Genomic DNA, 21,895 nt, shown 5'->3' with positions numbered 1-21,895 from the left:
ATTATTTAAGGTCACAGTGGATAAAGCAAGTGATGGTGTCATAAACGGAACTAAGAACCCTTGAACTTTTCCCTTGAATTATCTATCAGTGGCATTTCAAGAAACATCTGATCAGAGTGGTATTTTGCGGGAAGTAAATAATCTCTGAAAGGATTTACTCCGTTTTCATGAAGAATGGACAGTTACCTAATGCAATGATAACGTACTGACCACTGAGATAATTCAAGGTAAAATTACAGCACACAAAGTGAGCTCTAGTCTGCCGCTCTTGGTTTCAATGCATAGATTCATTCACTCCTGGGGTTGTTTTATGTACCCGTAAGACCTGAATAAAGCACAGCTTTAGCCATCACGTGTTCCTGAACATGGATCTGTCTGCTTGTCTGCAGATCTTACTTCCATGTTGATTTCGTCACTCAAGAATTTGGAGCTGCTGTTGTGCCAGACACTATGCTAAGTGTCAGGGGTTTAGCAGTGCACAGACCAGGCACAATGCTACCTGGTGAGCTTACAGCATCCAGTGTGAGACAGGAGTTTAGTTTTAAAAATCATATAAATAAATATATAATTATAAATTGCTTGAATCTTATGGGAAAAAAGAGAGAGCGAGAGCGAGAGCGAGAGAGAGAGAGAGAGAGAGAGAGATGATATAATAGGGGAACAGATTTTATTTCAGGGAGCTTCTCTGAGGAAGTGCAACTTAAGCTTCCATCTAAGATGACCAGAAGTGAACCAGGCAAAGTGTAGTAAGAGCTTTTCAGTTTGGGGAAAGAACATGTGTGAAGCGTTTGAAATAGGTCGAGATTTAGTGCATTTTGTGAATGTGGATAGTGTGATCAGCAACAGGAGGAGTGAAATGAGGTGTTTAAGGGGCAGGCAGGGGCTGGGTCATGCATAGCTTGGATGCTATATTAGTGACTTTGCATTTTATACTAATACAAAAGAAGAGAAAGAGAAGTGATCTATATTTTTAACAGATCGCCTTGTTTGCAGTGAGAAGAAATCAGGAGGACAGCAATGGAAGTGGTGAGACCAATTAGGAGGCTAGTGTAGGTGGGAGATAATGGAGGCTTGGGTTCAAGTGCTAGAAAGAGAAGTAGAGGGGAATGAATAGGTTGGAGACACATTCTGGAAGTAGAATCTATAAGACTTGAAGACAGACTGAAGGACGGGTGTGAGGGAGAACAGGTGTTGGGCATGATCCTCAAGTTTTGGCTTCAGCAATGAAGTATATGAATTGTCATTTAATGAGTTGGGAAAGTAGGGAAGGGGAGAAAAATGGGGTGAAATCAAGAATTTCAGTATCAGTGTATTGGTGATAATGTCACCAAAATGGGTATATATATATGTGTATTTATATGGGTATATGTCACTTTTTTTGAAATGGGGGATAAAATAGGGAAAAAAGAGAAAGGGAAAAAAAGGGGACAGAATTAGACTAGAAAACTGAATTCCCAATGGGGTGATGGAGAGTTAGGGTTGGAGACTGGGCATATCAGGATTGCTGAAGGTATATAATTTGAAACAGACATATTCAACATTATACCACATATATATATATATATGTATATATGTATATATATATTTTTTTAATTTGGGAAAAACAACAACAAAAACAAAAAAGAAACTCCATGGTCTTCATAATACAAATTACAGAAAGTAAACTGCAGAAGAATTGTATCTGGTAGATCCACACAAGAGGTAGAGTCTACCACCTGCTTATCGGTGACTTTTAAGAGAGTGATGCATCAAACTCTCCAGTTGGATGCAAGGAATGTGACTTCAGGTTCATCAAAAAAAGAACATGGGTTATTGATACTGAGCCAGAAGGGAGATGAGAAGGTAGGATAAAAATAGAGAAAGGAGAGAAAAAGTGAATGGGTGGAGAATTTTTCCAGCAAGCAAAGACGTCTCTGCCATCATGCCTAGGCTGATGCAGGTGCTAAAGGTCCCCTGGGTTTGAATCCCAGCCCTGCCACTTCTTAGGAGATGATCTGGGGCATGTCAGGTAACTTCAAGCCCTCTATTTCCTTACTTGTAAAAGGAGGATATTGATAACATCTACTTCATAAGGCAACTGTTAGGGTTAGAAAATATAATTCATAAGCACTACTTAACAAAATGCCTGGCACAGAGGAGAGCTGAGTAAGTGCTAGCTGACTGTGCATAGCTAATTATAGATGTCTGAATACGAGGAAGTCATTATTGTAGGTGTGTGTGCCCCTTCTGCTTCCCTATGACTATGGTAACTTTGCCTTCTTAGCTTCAAAATGGAATAATCTGCTGTATCAAGAACAGGTTTTTAAGATTTGTTCAAAATAAAAGAAAATTTAATTAATATTTATGAAGCATTCTATAATGCTATTAGGCTTTAATTGTTGCAATTAGTGAAAATGCCCCAGCTGATTACATGGCCAAAAATATGTTTTCTCATGTATTTCTAGAAATGTTATGTATAATTAAAATTTGTTATTTAACTCCTCTAGAAAGGCCAATACTTGACTTTTAACTTTTTCTTTGAAAATAGAAAAGAAAAACAGAGATGATGTTCTAAGGAGACCCTCTTGATACATCCATTTTCATGTTGAATCATTTTTAAATCTGTATTTTCTTGATCGTAACAGTATTATGAAAACATATGAAGGTATTCTATCTGAAAACATAACCAGACAAGTACCTCATTCATTATATGTAGAACATCATGATTGAGATCTCCTGATTAAAAAAAAACTGGAACTACCTTATGGAACACTAGATTGTCCTTTTATTACTCTCCTCTCTCTGTGACTTTTGCTATTGCATAAAGATGAGATTGTATTATTTAACATACATATACTTTAGAATACTAGTACAGAATCATATTCAACCTTTAGCCTTAGAATGATTTGTTTAGAGAGTTGTGGAAAGTTGTGGAGAGTTCCAAGTCAAATCTGAACTTGGCATTTATTGGCAATACCGTACCGAAGGCAATGCCTTAACTTCTTTGAGCCCTTGTTTTCTTATATAAAATGGGAGTAACTAAATAAAGAGAACATGGTAAAAACCTACCATGATGGCATACTATAAAGGTTAAAATTCTTGTGGTTGATAGAACCAGCTAATTCTCTAGTTTTGGGTAAGTTGTTTAATACCTTAGGGAGTCAACTAAGTAGTGGTACTAATTTAATATTTTCATTAAAATATTAAATGGGAATAATAGTACCTACTTCTTAGGCTATGTTATGCCTGAAGAATAGTAAGTGATTATTAAATATTATTCAAAAAGGTACTAAGTACATGCTCTTTTATCCTTCTGTACGAGGGAAATAATGCTAATTAAATTCCAAAATTAATTCTTCTGGAAAAATATAATTAATACCTTATTAAAAATGCATGGGAACCAAGAACATTTGGAAAATCATGTGATCATGTCCGAGTGCTCTGTGATCACACTAAAAAGAAAAAAAAAAAAGGCAATGTTCTTAATTCCTCCCATCGCACCAAAGAAGCAGAACATCTCTCCACTGAGGAAGATGTCAAGCTCCAGAGACATGAGCAGAGGTGGGTTCTACCCATTCATCCTTGTGGAAGCACATGCAATTCGAGAAGATGAAGTGAGGAAGCGCATGCAGTACCTGGTCATCTCAGAGTCAGGGAGCAGGCCTAGGTGGTAGTGGGGGTAGGGAGCTGAGAGAAGAAAGCTTTTGTCACACTCAACAGGGGAATAGTGCCTGGGAGAAGCAGGCTTATCACACAGTTTGTTCACAGTGCTGTAAACAGGTTCCGGAGGCCTGGTGACACAAGAGGAAGAGAGAGAGATGCACGGTTAGCAAACACACCCAACTGGGCAACCAGCTGCATTTCATCGTATGCACAAGTAAATGCCCAAAACAATGCCTTAGGCTTTGTTAGGCCTGAAGAAAAAGTCTTTTTAAGAAACATCATCTCTGGGTAGAAATGAGAACTTCCGGCTGACATCAGGCATGATGAAAATTCAGATGCCTGATACCTCAATAGAGTCCTAGTCAGCTTTATAAAGGCCAAACCTTTCTGGATAACGTTGTCTGAGGTGTCAAACTGTGGGATCCTCTGACATGGCTCCTTTGTAAACTTTAGTGTCACCTTAAGTATAAACTTTATAGAGACTTTCCTGACCCCATTAGCCAGGACATCCTGTTATTTTTCACATCACCCTGTCCATACTTCCTATTTTTTCTGAGCATGAAATAATCTTGTTTGTTTTGTTTAATTTATAATTATTACTCTCACTACACCATAAATTTTATGAGGACAAAAACTACATTTATTTTGTTAACTATTTAGAGTAGAGTCAGTCCACATTCCATAAATATTTGTTGTATTCACATATGCATGAATAAATTGACAAAACTTCACACATTCATGTAGCAATTTTGGGGGGGGGGGTGTTGGACTTACCGAGATATCTAATTGCTTATACGATCTCAGTGTTTTATATATAAATTGCTCCCCCCAACAATTACTTACAGAGAGTCTTCTACCAAGAGGATAATCACTTTAGTAAAATTTCTACTAAATGAATTAATTGAGAGATACTAAAACATTACCTAAAATAGCAGTATCTTTCAGTTGTTACAAACATAGGAAGTAAGATCAGGTACATTTCAGCCCTAGCTTTTGCCAAATGTGCATATATTACGAAGTCCTTGGTTATTAAAAAAAATATATCTCACAACTCTGTACCCCACTCTTTTAACATATGGTCTGAAACTGCTACCAGTATCTTCCAGTTAAGGTTAAGAATTGAAAGATCCAAATTCAAATGCAAGAACTATCTGGCAGTCTGGGTGGGAAGGCAAGGAGCAGGTCAGCAAATAGGGCAATGTCCACAAGGCCAGATCCAGGTGTGAGCGCCCCTTGGGTCCATGAGACATCAGAGGCAGCAAGTGGTGGCCGCCATATCCCTGATCAAAGGTACAGGAAGTACAGGTGGTGAACTTACTGAGGGCATAGTTCGTGTTTCTATAGCTCCCGAAGTGGTCCCTAGTGTCTTATAGTTGCTCAGTCAATGCTTCTTAAACAGAGCAGGGGAGAAAAGAGGATAATCAAAACATTAAAAATGAACTTTACCTAATTTATAGTATTACTGTGGGCCAGTCGGGGCTTAGACACACTATCTAGAGAATTAGTATCTTCCCTAAGACAAAGCCTTCCACAACATAGCAAGGGATGCCTTCCTTGATCTGTTTGTTTTCAACAACACAGTAGAGGGGCTGAGGAGTGGACAGGAGGAATCCAGAGGCTTATTTTGTCATTCAAAAAACTATCTCAGTGGTAAGATGAGGTGCTTTGTAATGGAGTTGGCTTGTCCTATCCCAATAGCTAATAAAATAACATTGACAAGAAGATTTTTAAGGTTTCCTCAATGAAACAGCCATTTTCCCCCCTCATTTTATGGAAGCTAGCATATATTCTTGTTCAGACAAGTGCTCTGTTTCCAGAAAAACCGAGTAAATTGGTCAATTTCTGTTTATCAATTATATAGAGTACAAAAAATTCATAATGACAAACATTAAAAAAGGCAGCTGTAAGATTACTTGTAAAAAGTGCTTTTTATCAGTTTTTATAAGTAATTCACACTCTGTGAAGTGATGTAAAAGGAAAGATGCTTTCAGTTATCTACTGAAATACATCTTTCCAAATGGTCAGATTTGATACTGTTCTTGACCTTTTTGTGGGAGGAGTCTGTTTTTGCTTTGTTAATATACTCAGGTTTAGGAAGATTTATGTGTATTTCTATGGTTCTGTAGAAACAAAGATCCATGATGCCAGTCTGATAAAGAAAATTGGCTTGGGAGATCACAATTTTGTCTGCACTGAAAATGGACTTATCTACACAAAACCTCATCTTGAAAAGGGCTTTGTATTAATGAGATACATAACTATCAATTAAATAAGCTATGAGGAGGAATGTACCAACCCTATGGGGATTTTTCTGCATAAGTGATCACAAGAGGACCTGATATTATACATTTTTGGCTCTATGATTGAGCTGCCGTGGCAGACACGGCTGGACTGCCTCCCAAACATCCATTTAGTTTTTTTCTTATTAAGAGTAAGCCAGGGGACACCTGGGTGGCTCAGTGGGTTAAGCCTCTGCCTTTGGCTCAGGTCATGGTCTCAGGGTCCTGGGATGGAGCCCTGCATTGGGCTCTCTGCTCAGCGGGGAGCCTGCTTCCACTTCTTTCTCTGCTTATCTCTCTACCTACTTGTGATCTCTCTCTGTCAAATAAATAAATAAAGTCTTAAAAAAAAAAAGAGTAAGCCAGCTTTCCACTAGTCACTTTTCCTATAGAAAAACTATTTCTCAGTCTCCCTTGTAGGTAGACGTGGCCCACTGAAAATGTTAAGCCCAATGTAATTGGAGCACAAGATTATGTGGGACTCCTCTGATAGCTGCTTATCGGGGAGCTGACTTGGCTAGCACCCCTGTGATTTTGCTCTTTCCCATCTCCTCCCTTTGCTTACCTGGAACCTGGATATAAGGGCTGGAGCTTCAATAGTCATCTTGGACAATGAAGCAAACTTGAGAATAAAAAGAATACAGATAGGGGAGCATAATGGTCATTGTGTCACAGATGATAAGGAATTACACTATTCCACTTCCAGACTTTCTGCCTCTGTATTTCTTTTATGAGAGATAAAGTATGTTTATGCTAGTGTCATTTTTTATTTTTGTTATAAATGGGACTTAATTTTAACAAATACCCACAAAACGTAAGATTGATAACAGAATACAAAGAAATAACTATAGATTGGGTTTACCAAAAGGGGCTAATATATCGAATTATGTTAGAAGTCCATCTGACAAGGGTGCCTGGGTGGCTCAGTGGGTTAAGCCTCTGCCTTTGGCTCAGGTCATGATCTCAGGGTCCTGGGATCGAGCCCCGGATCGCGCTCTCTGCTTCCCTCCTCTCCCTCTCTGCCTGCCTCTCTGCCTACTTGTGATCTCTCTCTCACTCTCTCTCTCTCTGTTAAATAAATAAAATCTTTAAAAAAAAAAAAAAGAAAAAAAAAAAGAAGTCCATCTGACACCTTTTGTATACACAGAAAAATAGAAAGAATGCTATTTTCTGGTTTTATTGAGAGCCTGTTTAGAGAACTCACTGCATCTTTATTAAAAAATATTATATATATAAAATGGTAACTGATTTAAACTGCCAGCACAGGGCTTAAGAATAAAGGAATTGATGACTTCTTTGAGGTCATAAAATATTCTCATGATGATGTCATTTCAGTTAACATTGTGCCTTCTGCCTTGTAGGGCTGATTTAATTTTCTCAGGCTGCTATTGATTTGTCAGACCAAGAAAATGATGTTACCAATTTTCTCCTAGTCTTTTTACCTCAGTAGAACTGTATTTTGAAACAAATTATCAGAATCAGATCTGGCTAATACATATATTAAGGAAAAAGATCTTACTTGGGTTGCACTCAGCAAAATGAAGAGGAAAAAACTTTCTCTGAACACTACAATAAATTCAAGATAATAAAAACTAGGCCCTGTACATTGTTCAGTGTTGAACTCTTAAGACCTTTACTTCTATCCTTTTGGAATCATTTTATGGACATATTAGTTCATGACTTCATGACTCACTTGTTTTAGTAAGATTTGGTGTTGGAGGCAAGCTTAGATAACTTGAAATTTAGATGAAGGACCTTGTATCTTTGCCTACGGTCACTTCCAAATTTTTACATGGTGGATGGATTCCTTGCCTCGGCTTAATTACTCATGATTCAAAGTCTGATCAAAGCAGAGATACAATTATTACAGCTGCAGACTCATTTATACCTATCGTTCAGACTTTCACCCTGAATTTATTTACAAGTCATTTTGTGCAGTCACTGACTACTGAGTGGACATTTCAAATCCAGCTTAATTGTGAAAACACTTGCTATCTCAGAAGATGGGTAGATGAAAAACACCAAAACGTAACAGAACACCTGACAAACCTGACAGAGCCTACTTGTAAGATTCATAATGTCCTCTTGCAACCAAACAACTAAATTAAAAAGATTGGTGAGACTGTCCTTCCAAGTAGTGTAAAAATGGAGTTATATTTGAAGATTTCTTCCTGCTAGATTCACTAAGTTCCTAGGATTCTATTGTATATAATGTACTATATAGGCCACAGTACAATATCCAGTCAGTACTACAACAAGCTACAGTCTGAGCACAGGAAATAGCATATAGAACGTACTTGAGAAATGCTTCTTGGAATAAATGGATTTTTTTTTTTAAACTATTCTCCACTGAGAGCAATGAAAGAAGATTTCTGGCTCTTTCAAGGAAGCCCTAAGTTATGCTGAATCTTCTAACTCCATTTAGAATTTTAGGACATCATTAATTACCATAGGTTATCCAGAAGGAAACCCCAATGGTGTGAGAAATTACTGTCTTTAGGTACTTCGTGTGCACGGTTCACCCCCTCTAGAGGGCCAGGTTTCCTGCACCTGCAAGCCTGCCCGCGGTTCCTGTGAGAGTCACCCCACCGGCTCAGGGCACAGACACAGCTCAGGCCTGAGTTCCAGAAGTCCTAATGCCAGCAGTCAGCATTCTTAGTATTTCCCTGCAGTGACATTCTCTGTGACCTCTCCGCCAGACAGACAAGAAATGCCAATTTATGAGCTGTCACTGGGATCTGGGTGTCAGGAACAGATGCCACCATCACTTCCCATTTATTCAGTAAAGAAGTGCCACAGGGAAATGACTTTAGGCAGTGTGAATCAGCCAGTCACAAACTGAAGGAGCCTGTTTATCCCATTATAAACCTCCAGAGTCACCCAGGTCAGGAGGTAATGAATATGGAAATCCAGTCTGTGGTACCTCCTGTCTCTCCTCTTTCTATAAATGCCCCCAGGAAGGGGGGGGAAAGAGTTAGAGATATGAGTGTAATCTCTAAGTGAATTTATAAACAAATCATTTATTTTGCTGCCCACTTATCAGGGGCCATAGATAAATGGCTTTGTAGTCTCTAGTGTTCATCCATCAGCATTTATTTGCATATCTATGGGTTTATAATTGCAGGCTCTTATAGCATATAATTAGCACACCCTGGCCCTCTGTGACCCCTCTTCTCTGAACTCCATTAGCACTTGCTATTTGTTCAGCTTCCTTGGCATTTTCAGTTGCTAATCTGCAAAGATAGTGTAGAGGGAGGTGCTTCGTCCAACACTCTCCTAAGAAAAACCACCCCAACTGCAACTGCCTCTTCCCATTTGTCCCATGGACTCCCACCCAATTCAGTTCCCTACTCAGCCAAAGCTGTTTAAACCAGAACTGGGACTCTGATTCTGCAACCGTGACCTGTAGGATCTGTAGAGTAGTTCTGGGAGGGGTGGGGGGTGGGGAAGCATAGGCCATTTGGATTCTGCTCCTGAATATGAATCAAGGAGCAGAAAAAGAAATGGTCAGCTTTTAGCATGAGGGAAGGACGCAGACATGTACAGGGTAGCTGTGGCTGTGTCTACTAATTAGAGTGAAACTTCCCAAGTTTCAGAGCGAAGCTTCCCAAATTTTGTTGCTCAAGTGTCTAGAGGTTCCTTGAATCCAGAAAACAGTCTGTGTTCCCTCTTTAAGGGACTTATTAGGGCTCATGCTATTAAATTTCTCTCCTGGCTCCCATATGACATCAGATGCATAATGAAAATCAACTACCACCTCCCACAGTACTCCTTCCCTGGAGCTTAGGTCACATCGCTTGCTTACAATCAAACGAGTGAAAATAAAACAGACACTCTGCTTGTTTTTACTATCGTTTTTAGATCCCCTCAACTAAATTATGCCACTCAAAGACAAAAGATAAAACCTTGGACCCCTATGTAATTCCATAGTCCCTGAGACCAACGCCTAACTGATCCTGTCTTTTATTTATTATGGGTTCTTTTGTATTATCTTCTAAAACACTGCATTAAAATATTATCTTAATTGCAGAGTTTTTTGGTGCCCCCTTAAATTTTGTGCCTGACGTGGTACTTCACTTGCCTTACCCTAGTCCTTGTCCTGTCTGTACCAGAGACAAAAAATGTTTAATGTAGGGGTGACAGTCGTTGTTAGTACTCATCTGTGTGGCACCTGAAGACAGGTCAAATGGATAGGACTTCCTTCCCTTAGAAGTAACAAGAGTGACTCACACCCTATTGAGTTTTCCATTCTCCATAAAAGGGACTGCTTTTTTCAAAGCCCAAAGGCTAAATCAGTCAGGACCCTCACCTCATTATACTGTCATTTTTGGTGCACCGGCCTCCTTCCTTCTCTGATTATTAGCTCTCAGAGGATCAGGCCCAAATCTCATTTATCTTTGTTTCTATATTGCTTTCCTGCAATACGCAAGAATATATGAGTGAAATACTGTCATAGGAAAGAAACAAAGCTATGGGGGTAGGGGAAGGGACCGGTATTTTTTATTCTTTCTCCCTGAGCTAGAATTAAAAGGAAGAGTCTAAAATTACAGAAGGGAAGGATTTGAGTTATATATTTGTATGCTTTTGACCATAAATCTGTCATAAAGAAAGATATGGATGAATCTGCAAACTGCTCAGATCTTCCAGGCCTCCCCCTGCTGCAGCCTCCCCTGGACACTCTAAAGGTAGCATCCAGCCCCATGCAGGAAACACAACCAAACTACATAAATGAATGGCAGCTGGGATGCCAAATGCTCAGGTGCCTAAGCATCTGGTATACCGCTTGGCATAATTTGGAGGAAAAGGTTTTGTTTTTTAACCTTACGAGAGTGCCTCATGTTCCCCTTTACACATAATGCAGTGTTTTGGGACCAAGGATTTAGAGAAGTCAGCAAAAAGGGTTGAATTCTAGGCCTGGGCTAATAGGTCTTAAGGGCAGAATTCTGGGGAGCCTAAAAGTAATGGTTTTGAAGAAAAGAGAATATAGGACCAGCTGTGAACTATGTGGAGTAACAGGTGAATCGGGCATTATAACAAGAAGGATTAAAGAAGAAGCAGACTTCTCTTACACTGAGTGTTAAGCAGAAAAGGGTCAGCCATTTGGTGAAGGTGCTGTAAGAACTCAAGTACAACACAGAGAGATGTGGCAAATGACTTGGTCTAGGTGATGTCTGAACGCTCATCCATCTCCCTCATTCTAAGCACCATCAGGATTCCACCTTTCATTAGAGGCCTACTTGCACTATACTTGCTTTTCTGAAACGTGGCTTCTTTCTTGTAATGATATTAAAAAGCCTTCTCTACATAGCAACGAAGTTGTTAAGCTATAAAATTATACGTAGAGGTAAACTATTACAGAACAGTGTGGTAAGTGCAAAGAAACAGAGCTAGGTTTGACTGTGGCTCTTTTAAATTTTACCCTGTGTGGTCTGTGGTTTTTCAACTTCCCTGAACCCCGACATTCTCATCTGTAAAGTGGGCACAGTAAGGTCAGCCTGAGAGGGACATAAAGCACGTAGCTCAGTGCATGGGATGCACTGTGAATTTACCAAACAGCAGTCAATCTTTTCTTTTAAAATAAATTTGACATGCAACCATTGTGTAAAAGTCCAAGGTATGCAGTCCATTACCGTGATACATTTATATATTGTAATATGACTGCCGAAGTGCTGGTATTTACATTACATAATTATAGTACAGTATTACTGTCTCTATCCATTATACTGAGCATCAGATCTCTACCACTTATTTACTACTCATTACAAGTTTGTACCCTTAAATACTACCACTCTTATCCTATCCACCCCCACCATCTCTTGGTAATCACCATTTTACTCTGTTTTTCATCTTTTTTTGAGGGGGGGAGAGGTAGACGAGAAGGGAGATAGAGAATCTTAAGCAGGCTTCATATCCAGTGTGCGGCTCCATCTCACCATCCTGAGATCATGACCTGAGCCAAAATCAAGAGCTGGATGCTTAACTGACTGAGCCACCTCACTACCTCACTCTGTTTTTATTTATTTATTTTTAAATTATGTTCAGTTATCCACCTTACTCTGTTTTTTTATCTTGTTTATCACTTTCAGGCACTTGTGCTCACAGGGCTTCCTAGTCACTGAGAATACTGCTCCCCATCAGGCAGTTCATGTATTAGCCCGTTAATGTCACGTGGATTCTGTACGAGAGTAGAACAAAGGAAGCAACAATCTGTGGTTTTCAGTATCACCAAAGGCACTGCATAATGTTGCTTTTTAAAGACTCACTTTTGCTTCCTATATGGAAAAGATAATTGGTCATCTACCATAGCCCTCGGGGCTGATGCTCCCTTTGTATGAACCTCTCAATTATTTTCATTGTCTCTAACAACAAAGCTCCAGCTCAAACTCCTAATTTGTGCCTGCACCTTCATAATGATTTGCTTTCCTCTATGACTCACAGCTGTGGTGCCATATCAAATTGTTGGGCCATAAGTAATTTGTTATTAGCAATAGTCTATGTACCATGATCTAAATACTTATTAAAGTAGGATCAATTCATGATTTTCTCTGTATAAGCATCATTCTCAGTTATATTTTACTATGTTTGTTTATTGAGGAGAGAAATGGCAGTCTACAAGCTATACCATTTAAAGTCATTTTGAAACTTTTCAATTTATTAAGGTGCTTTATTTTTTTAGAAGAATGTTTGAGTTTCAATAAAATTGGTCTCCCATGACTGTGGATTATAAATGGTTCCTGCAATGTTTTTTTTTTTGTTTTTTTTTTTTGAAATTAGAATTTGGAAGTCAATGACCCTGACAATGGTGTCTATAATAGAAGTAATTCCAAAAAGGACCAGAATCACCATACCTTGGTATTGGGTAAGTGTGTCCAGTTATAGTAGTATTTTTATGGCATTCTGAAAGATGTTGAAACAAATACTGTCCAAAATGCACAAGCCCAAGAATAATGGCTAGACCAAGGTTTTGACATGTGAATTATTTGAGCAAGGTTTACTATGCCCTATCACAGTGTTTAAATTCTTTTAGTTTTATAAATCTAAAGGTTTTTTTTTTTCTTTTTAGTTGAACTCCAGGGATAAAATGTAAATCTACCAAAAAAGTAGGTTAATAGGCAGTTAGCATCCTGATGGAAAAGAAATTTTTTTTTTTTTTTTTTTTACTAGGCTCTATGCCCAGTTGGGAGCCCAACGTGAGGCGTGAACTCACGACCCTGAGATCAAGACCTGAGCTGAGACCAAGAGTCAGACACTTAACTGACTGAGCCACTGAGGTACCTTGGAAAAAAAAATTTTATGTATAAAATAAATGAAAGAAGTCATATAAAAGATGAAAGATTTGACTACATGACAATTGAAAGTAAAAAAAGTCATACTTTAGCTAAAGTAAAAAAAGACATAAGCCATAAGTTGGTAAAGCATCTTCTCAAATACATCTATTAATATTTTTAAGATGCTCTACAACTCTGTAAGATAAACCATAAATTTTCAATAGAAAATAGACAAAGGCATTTAGCATCCAATCACAAAAGAGAACACACAAACAACAAATAGATACACAAATATAAATGTTTAATCTACTAGGAATAAAAGTAGTGCAAATAAAATGCTCTGCCTCCCCTTTGCCTGTTTAAAAATCAAGAGGATTTTAAAATCAATAAATCACAATTTAGTTGTGATATGGTGAGCTAGACACTCATATTGCTGGTGTCATGGAGTGTTCAACTCCCTTACAACATTCCAAGAAAGCAATCTGGCAACGTATTTCAGAAGTTTTAGAAGTAATCCTGCCCTGTGGTTCAGCAATTCTACCTCTAGTGTGTAATCCTAGTAAGAAAATAAAAATTGTGGACATAGGGTTCCATTAGAGAGAAAGCCACCATGTTTTGTTATAAAAGAAAGAACAAAAGTAAACAATCAGAACGTCCAAAAAATAGACAAAAAGTGTGTAATGTGAGATATAGTCACATGATGGTTTCTTGTCCAGCCATTAAAGATTCACGAAAAATTCTAATGATACAGGAAAATGGTTTCCTTTATCATGCTGAATAAAAGTGTAATATGGAATTGTATATTGGATTGTGGGGACAGTGGGAGTCGAAAAAACCTAGTTCTCTTAAAGAGCCTAAACTAAGAAGATAGGAAAGAAAAGGCTGTGGAGAGTAAGGATTGTACACAGGGTGGGGGTGGGGTGAACGAGGGCCTTCTAGGAAGTGGTAATGAATAACACATGCAAAGTTAAAGGGGAATCTAAACACATGTCCCATTCAGGAAGTTTAAAAAGGCTTGAGTAGGAGACAAACTTGTAAAGGTAGGCAGGTCTTGAGCACAAGTCTAAAATCTACCAGTGACAGAAAGCCATGGAGGTTAGTGCTCTCCGCACTGAATGCAATGCGAGTTCAATCATCTGTACTGTTCATTTTACATTCATCCATTTATTTCATCTATATTTACCAAAAACCTCCCCTGTACTAGGCCCAGAGAGAGGTAATATGTATGTGTGTGTGTGTGTGTGTGTGTGTGTGTGTAGTGAATAAGATAAAATGTTCCCTCTGCTAATTGAGCAAAATCTTGTTTGCAAGGAAATTGGATTGCTAGCAGCAGAGAGAATCATTTGAGCTAGTGCAGGGGATAGGACATATGTGCACGGGCATTCAGGAGAAGCTGAACTGGTGGAGCTCCGGAAGATGGGATACAGTGAACTGTTTCAACTCTAGAGCTTTCCCGGCAAGATGACGCCTTTCCTCTTTGTGCTACTTCCTTCTCTCTCTAGCCATGACCTTCTTTAACTGATACTTTATAAATGAGATACTCTCTACTCCACTCTTCCTGCTGCTCTTATTTCTGCTCCCTAATAACACCAACCTGCACACGACTTACGATAGACCCTTTTCATCATTACCTATTAGCTTCATTTTTCACTGACAGGTGTTCATTCAGGCTGCCTTTTAATTAAAAATTCCTGAGAGGACTCAATAGACCCAGCTCGCTTTTTTTGACTGAACCAGTTGCCAGGCTAGCCTCTGGATTAGGATCCTTCGGGTCAAGTACACACCCTGTTCATTTGCTGGGGGATGAGCCACCTGACCCTTTCAGTTTTACCCTTCCAACAGGGATGTAGGCAGGGCACAGCGGTCTGAGGTAAGCCAGGCATCCCACTGGTATTCTTAGATTTAACCTGAAGGGTAACACATCTTTGTTATTTCTGGCCAGTACTATTAAAAAATGGTATAGAGAAAGAAAGGGCCGTTTCTTTTGGATACAAATTTGGAAACAGCAAAGTCTGAAGGCTTTAAAAAAAATATATGGGGAACATCACAAATGTCCCCAAAAGAAGGCTCAAAGCTTAATTATCTCCCCAGGGTTTCTGTTTATTGTGATAATAAAACATAATCTTATGGAACAAAACATTTACCTCTACAATAGTTTTCTTTTCTCAGAGACTCCAAAATTATTTATACCTATAACATCTAAACCAGAGGTTTCTGGATCTGATAAGATCTTGAGTTTTTAAAGTCACACCTACATAAAAATTTCTGAACACATTTAGCCAAATTGTATCTTCTAAAATAGAATGCAAAATGTTAATTCTGCTATCTACTTCTGTATGCCAATTTTACATTACTAATACAGAGTCTGTAGGGGAGAAAATACTTTACACCTTAACTGAAAGAAAGCTCAGCTTGAGTACAACAGCAGCTCCTAGGAGGAAAAAAAATAATGTTCAAATATAATTCTGTACTTATCAACAGGAAGAGTGAGGCGGCTTTAACCAAATCACTTAGATGGATTTCTTTTCCATCCCTTTGCAATGGTCCGTTTTCCTCTATTTCATGCAGCTGTTACATCATTTACTCTTCTGGGCCTGTTACTGCAAGCAGCTTATAAAGATTGCTTTATGGCCAGGGAGAGAGGATAAAACATCCATAAGAACAAGAGACAGCTATAGCATTGCTCACTAGGGAGAGGACCACCCACTAAGGGTTTCAGGCCAAGACACAGACTAAGGTCCTAAATTCCCTCGAGCTGATGCTTCATATTTCTTCAAAATTTACACATATTGATCCTTCTTCCAATCCTGTATTTGTATAGGTAAATATATCAGGTGTCCCTAGTTCCTAAGAAGGATCTTGCTCCCATTTTCTCCCAAAACCTTCTGACGTATACCTGATTATAGGTTTTTCTGCTTTCTAAATTCCCATACTGCCACTTGGTTTTGTACTCTGTTGTATTTTAAATGATAAAAGTAACAACTACGTACACATATCTTGGGAATTTACTAGGAGGCAGGCCCTGTGTTACACATGCTTTATAAATTCTACATCCTGTAATTCTCCCATAGATCCCAAGATGTATATAATAATAGTATCTGCAAGGCTTAGCACTACTTGTCTCCCCTCACTTGGCTGACTTGGTGGTGGTGGGGCTGGGCTATGAACCCAAGTCATCTGGCTGCAAAGTCTGGGTGTGTAACCACTGTGCTGTCTTTTTTTCTAGCATAAACTTTCCTCCAAGGGTCTACCTGTATTGCTGGTCATCTTGGCAATTATAGCCCCTCTTGTAAAGGCAGTAGAGGATAGAATAAAGAGAGCAAGCTGTGAGTCTGATTGTCTGGACTTAAGTTCCAGCCCTACTATGTTTGCAAGCCATGTGATAATGGGCAATTTGCTCACCGCTAAGCCTCAGTTTCTCCTCCTGTGAGCAAGAACAGTGCCTTCAGAGTATTACGTGAAACGATGCTTGAATACCATTTAGCACAGTGCCTGACAGGCACTCAGTAAATGCCATGACCATCACAGGAATCAGAACATGAAATCTGGCAGGGACCTGGTTTATATGCCCATTTCTAGCGATTTTTGTGGATGAAAATTCATTCTTAAGAGATGATTTTCTCATATGATGACAAAATCATGTTTACAGTCATGCCCAGGGTTGTCAGATACAGCAAATAAGAACAAAGAATGTTCAGTTAAATCTGAATTTTTAGTTAACAATGAAAAATTTTTAATATAAATGTTAATACTGCCTGGGACATATTTATACTAAAGACCTACTCATTGTTTATTGTTGCTGAAATTCAAATTTAACTGGACGTCATTCCTTGATCGGGCAGCCAGCTGGCCCCTTTGCCATTGAGCTCCTGTCAATGGTCAGTATTCTGCCTTATAACACATTCATTCAAACTGTGGTGTAGTTTACATTTTTATTCTGATGCTCCTTTTGTTTTCCTGCATTAAGTCAGCAAATGTGCTTCATTTATTTTTGTACACCCAGTACTCAACATTACATTTCTGTATCTGTGCCCGAGTTTATATCTATGCCCAAATCTATATGCAGATGCTTAATTTTAGATACAAATTTGATCTCGATCACTATATATATATATATATATATATATATATATATATATATATATAATTATGCTATTGCTTTTATTTTTTACATTTACATCTTCTGATAGACATCCTTCTAAGTTAGCACACACAGCACCATCTACATTTTCTCTAATAGCTGCAAAGACCCTTCTCACACACTGGTGCTGGTGTATGTATAAACAGCTGAACCTATGACCCAGAAATTTCACTGCCAGGAATCCGTCCTATGAAACTGAGTACAACAGGTGTACCTAAATTATCATTGTCACAAAGTCTGTGAAAGCAAAACACTGGAAAAGCCACGTATGTCCATTTGTATTGAACAGACATGTAGGTATTAAAAATATTGCTGTGTGAGATCTGATGACATGGAAAGATATGCACAACATATAATTAACTGAAGAAAGCAGGTGAAAACAGTGTATGCAGTTTAACCCAGTTTTTGTAAACAATAAAAAAAATGAAATATGATCCCAATTTTATAGAACAGAGAATGAGAAAAAAATTTGGAAGCATACGCCAGAGCATTTGCTGAACAGCATTTCTGGGAAGTATGTTCACGTTAGATTTTTATTTTCTCTCAATATTACATGTTTTCTAAATGACTTTTAAAGGACATTAGAAATTGTTCATTGTAGAAACTGAGCATCTGCATAGTAATCTGCCATGAATCAGCCTATGTAGCATATACTACCAATTTCATGAGAAGCAGATCTGTATGCCTACATGTATATCTGGAAAAGTCACCTGGCATGCTAATGGTGCTTTCTCTGAGTGGTGGGATTATAAGTAATTTTGATTTCCTTGATTATATTTTCCTGTATTTTTAAATTACTATTTAAATATATATATATATGTATATATATATATATATATATATGTTTTCTAGTCCACAAGACTGTTAGGGATTTATGTTGGGTCTTGTGCAATTAAGCCCCAGAAATTGACATATTCTCAAAAAAGTCAGAAATAAAAAAATAAGTTTTCCCACTTTAGGGGTAGTTTTTCTTTAATATTGAGCAACTTTCATTTCTATGCAATACACAGGTACTAACAAGGTATTACATGAGTGGCAATGCAGCATTATGAATAACTGGTTGGGACTAACACGATGGCTTAACTGGCATCACCATATTTACTGTTTAAAAGTGTCAGAATCTCAAATGTCTTCGGTTATGCAAATATGTTCATTTATTAAGAGGATCCCAGTTAAGATTTAGTCTACTTCAGGGAAACTATGTGCTAGCCAGAATTCTTTTATAGAAGTGATGATAATTAAAACAAATCAACAACTATAGCCTTTTTTTTTTAACTAATGCATTTACTCATTCATCTAACATCTATTTATGGATTTAGAGAACATACAGGGAGGCTATGAACACAGTAGATAGAGCATGAGCTCACAGGCAACACAACCCGGGTATGAATACTGTTCTGCTGCTTACTTAGCTGTGTGACTGGGGAAGTTACTTCAGGTACAGAATCTTGGCTGTCTTATATAGAAAGGGATTTACCTTAAAATCTACCTTATAGGCCTGCTGTGAGATTAAATGAGATAATCTATGCAAAGCTTTAACAAAGTACAGCCATATGGTAGGTGCTTAGTCAATAGCGATTTTCATGTACTAATCTAGGTGATGTGGACGATAAATCACTGATCCAGACACAGATGCCTTCCTCAAGCCTCATTTTGTCTTGGAGAGGCTGTGTGTGTGTGTGTGTGTGTGTGTTTAGTAAAGGAGACCAAAACTGGTTAACCATGATGGGAGGGAAAGACAGACTGCCTTGGGAATTCAGATTAAAACAGAATGATATCCAGCAGGGGGCATCTTCTCAGGAGGTACTGGAGCTGGGCCAGGACCAGTGGGTAGGACTGAAACACATGAAAATGAAGAGGGAGGTGGTTGAGGGAAGCCTATTTGGTCAAGGGCATTGGGCAGGGTGGCTGGTAAAGCCCGTTAGTTACCTGTGTAGGTTGATCAGAGCATGGAGGCACAAAGGAGGAAAGTGTTGAGATATTATGAAAATATAACAATGTACAACATACAAACCCATTTATAGGAGAACTTCTATTTTAATAAACTCTCAACTCTTGGGGACATTAAAGGGATTATGGGTGTCTGAGGAATTTTACACATATTTAGTCTCTTACGTAGTGACACATTTTAGTGAAACACAGACCAAGTTGAGTCCCAACTCTACGACGTATTAGCTGTGCATTTTTATTTGTTCAAAGATTTTATTTTTTTTGACACCGAGAGAGAGTACAGGCAGAGAGGAAGAAGCAGACTTTCCACTGAGCAGAGAGCCTGATGCGGGGCTCGATCTCAGGACCCTGAGATCATGACCTAACCTGAAGGCAGACGCTCAACCCACTGAGTCACCCAGGCACCCCTAGCTGTGCATATTTAGACAAGCTACTTAATCTTTCTCATTTTCAAACCTGTGCAATTGTGAGAGATAGCACATGACAGCACTATTGTGAAAATGAATAGGAAAAAAGTATCCAAATGACTTATCAGAATGCTTGAGATTGGCAGAACCCAGCCAACATTAATCAGACTCACCAGACTATTCTCCTCACCATTTCCTAAACCTCCTCTCCCTCTCTGTCAAACACAGTTTTGAGATTGTCATTCCGATCACACTCCTGTTCACCCTTTGAGGAGTTTTAAGTAAGAGAGCTCTCCTTGTATGCTGTTGACCAAAGTATTTCTAGTTGGTTGAGTAAGAGAACAAGTCACACAAAATTATGAGATGCCTTGCATTGGGGTCACTCTGGGGAGAGGACTCCTGGCTTATCTGGAGGATCCAGAGAGATCATGACTAGACCAGTACATCCAATGAAAATGAGAGCTGCTTGTCAACGAACTACTATAATGAATGAAGATACAGTAACAGAAATCAGATGGAGGAGAGTTTTCTTTTCCTTTTTTAAAACTACCAATAATGCTAAACCCTCCAACTCCTCCATCTAACCAATCCAGAAAAGATTTGGCAGATGGGAGAGGGTTTGAACGTTGTATTCTGATCACAGCTATTTGGCATCTGTGATAGGTCCGTGAGATGATGAACAGTGAGTCCTAACTCTGACATGCATTTTGCCATAAGTATATCGTCTGTTCTGCTGTAACGCGGTAGGGAGCTGTGTATTTGAGGAACTTAGAATTATCTAACATACCTATATAAAAACATTTGTTTCACAGAAAAGGGGGATTAGGAAACAGAGCATTTCTGAATTGCACTAACATAAGACGCTTTTTCTTTCTTTCTTTTTGAAATTTATTGAGTCGGGGCAGAGGGAGAGAAACTCGAGCAGACTCCTTACTGAGTGCAGAGTCCAACACAGGGCCCGATCTCACACCCCCTGAGATCATGACCCGAGCGGAAACCAAGAGTCAGATGCTTAACCAACTGAGCCACGCAGGTGCCCCAATAGACTAACTTGTGTTTTGAACTCACTATGCCTTTTTCTCCCCAAGTTGGTAGCAGATATTTGGATGCTTGTGTTTCCTTGTCTCACTGGAGACAGGTATACAGAAGGGAATGCACAATTTCCCAGAGACTCTCTTCCCAGTTTTCATTCTTCACAAATCTGAGCTCCTAAAAGACTGACATTCAGGGAGGAAATTAAGAAAGGCAGGCAGAATAGAAGCCTATTATTAGATGTCATTTGATTTGAAGGAAATAATGTGTCATTTTTTTTAAAAGGTATGTTTATAGCTGCAATAGCCAGCAAGTTTAATGATAAAGTCTGAACAAACTCTGCTTCAGGTAACCTTGCTTAAGAGTAATACCATTTCTTTTCACAGTGTCACTAATACTGTCATTGTTTTAGGGTTATCCAGCTTTTTTTAAAAAGATTCATTTATTTATTTGACAGAAATCACAAGTAGGCAGAGAGGCAGGCAGAGAGGCAGGCAGGGGAAGCAGGCTCCCTGCTGAGCAGAGAGCCCAACTCGGGGCTCGATCCCAGGACCCTGAGATCATGTCCTGAGCCGAAGGCAGAGGCTTAACCCACTGAGCTACCCAGGCACCCCGAGTTATCCAATGTTTTATGAAAAATAACACTATCGGGAAAATGCCTGGCCCTGTTTTCGTCCAATGTGCTCCCTTTTGCTTTCACTGCCGGTCATCTGATTTTTCTGAAGTCAAAGACATGAATTTAAGCCAGTGATCGCCAAACCTCCCTGTGCATCAGAATCACCTGTGAGGGTTTTGGTTCTGTTTTTAGTATTAATATCTGAGTTCTATCCTTGGACACACAGATTCGGTAGATCCGGGGTGTGACTCAGAACTCTGCGTTTACACAAGTTTTGCAGGTGACTGATAGGCAGTCAGAGTTTGGAACTACAATTTTAGACAGCAGACCTGTTCTTTTTGAGAAAGGTATGAACTAGTCACATTCCTGAATTGTATTATCTCTTCCATTATTGTAGAAAACAAGTATTGCTATACAATTTTCGACAAAATATTCAGCTAATAAATGTTATAATTTGTATGTAGAGTATAAATATTAATTTTTTAAGGGAAGGTAAGAAATAGTACCTCTTATTATTTTACCATATCTATGTGTCTATCTATCTAACTTAATTTACTTTT

At 38.7% G+C, this 21,895-nt stretch overlaps 1 protein-coding gene across 5 annotated transcripts in view; it reads right to left on the bottom strand.

Moving 5' to 3' along the window:
• Positions 1-21,895, bottom strand: part of LOC111154393 (discs large MAGUK scaffold protein 2) — a 1,367,735-nt gene that overhangs the window by 430,418 nt on the left and 915,422 nt on the right. For 4 of the 5 annotated variants that reach the window (XM_022513932.1, XM_022513933.1, XM_022513930.1 and 1 more), the window contains one exon: positions 3,615-3,770. The exons of the other annotated variant lie outside the window; for it this stretch is intronic. In XM_022513932.1, the coding sequence (XP_022369640.1) occupies positions 3,615-3,770 (156 nt within the window). The remainder of the gene's footprint in view (positions 1-3,614; positions 3,771-21,895) is intronic. 5 annotated transcript variants of the gene reach the window in all.

The sequence above is a fragment of the Enhydra lutris genome, unplaced genomic scaffold (assembly GCF_002288905.1).
Source record: "Enhydra lutris kenyoni isolate GAN:26980312 unplaced genomic scaffold, ASM228890v2 scaffoldscaffold37, whole genome shotgun sequence".
Classification (NCBI taxonomy): domain Eukaryota; kingdom Metazoa; phylum Chordata; class Mammalia; order Carnivora; family Mustelidae; genus Enhydra; species Enhydra lutris.
This window is presented reverse-complemented; position numbering and strand designations above follow the sequence as displayed.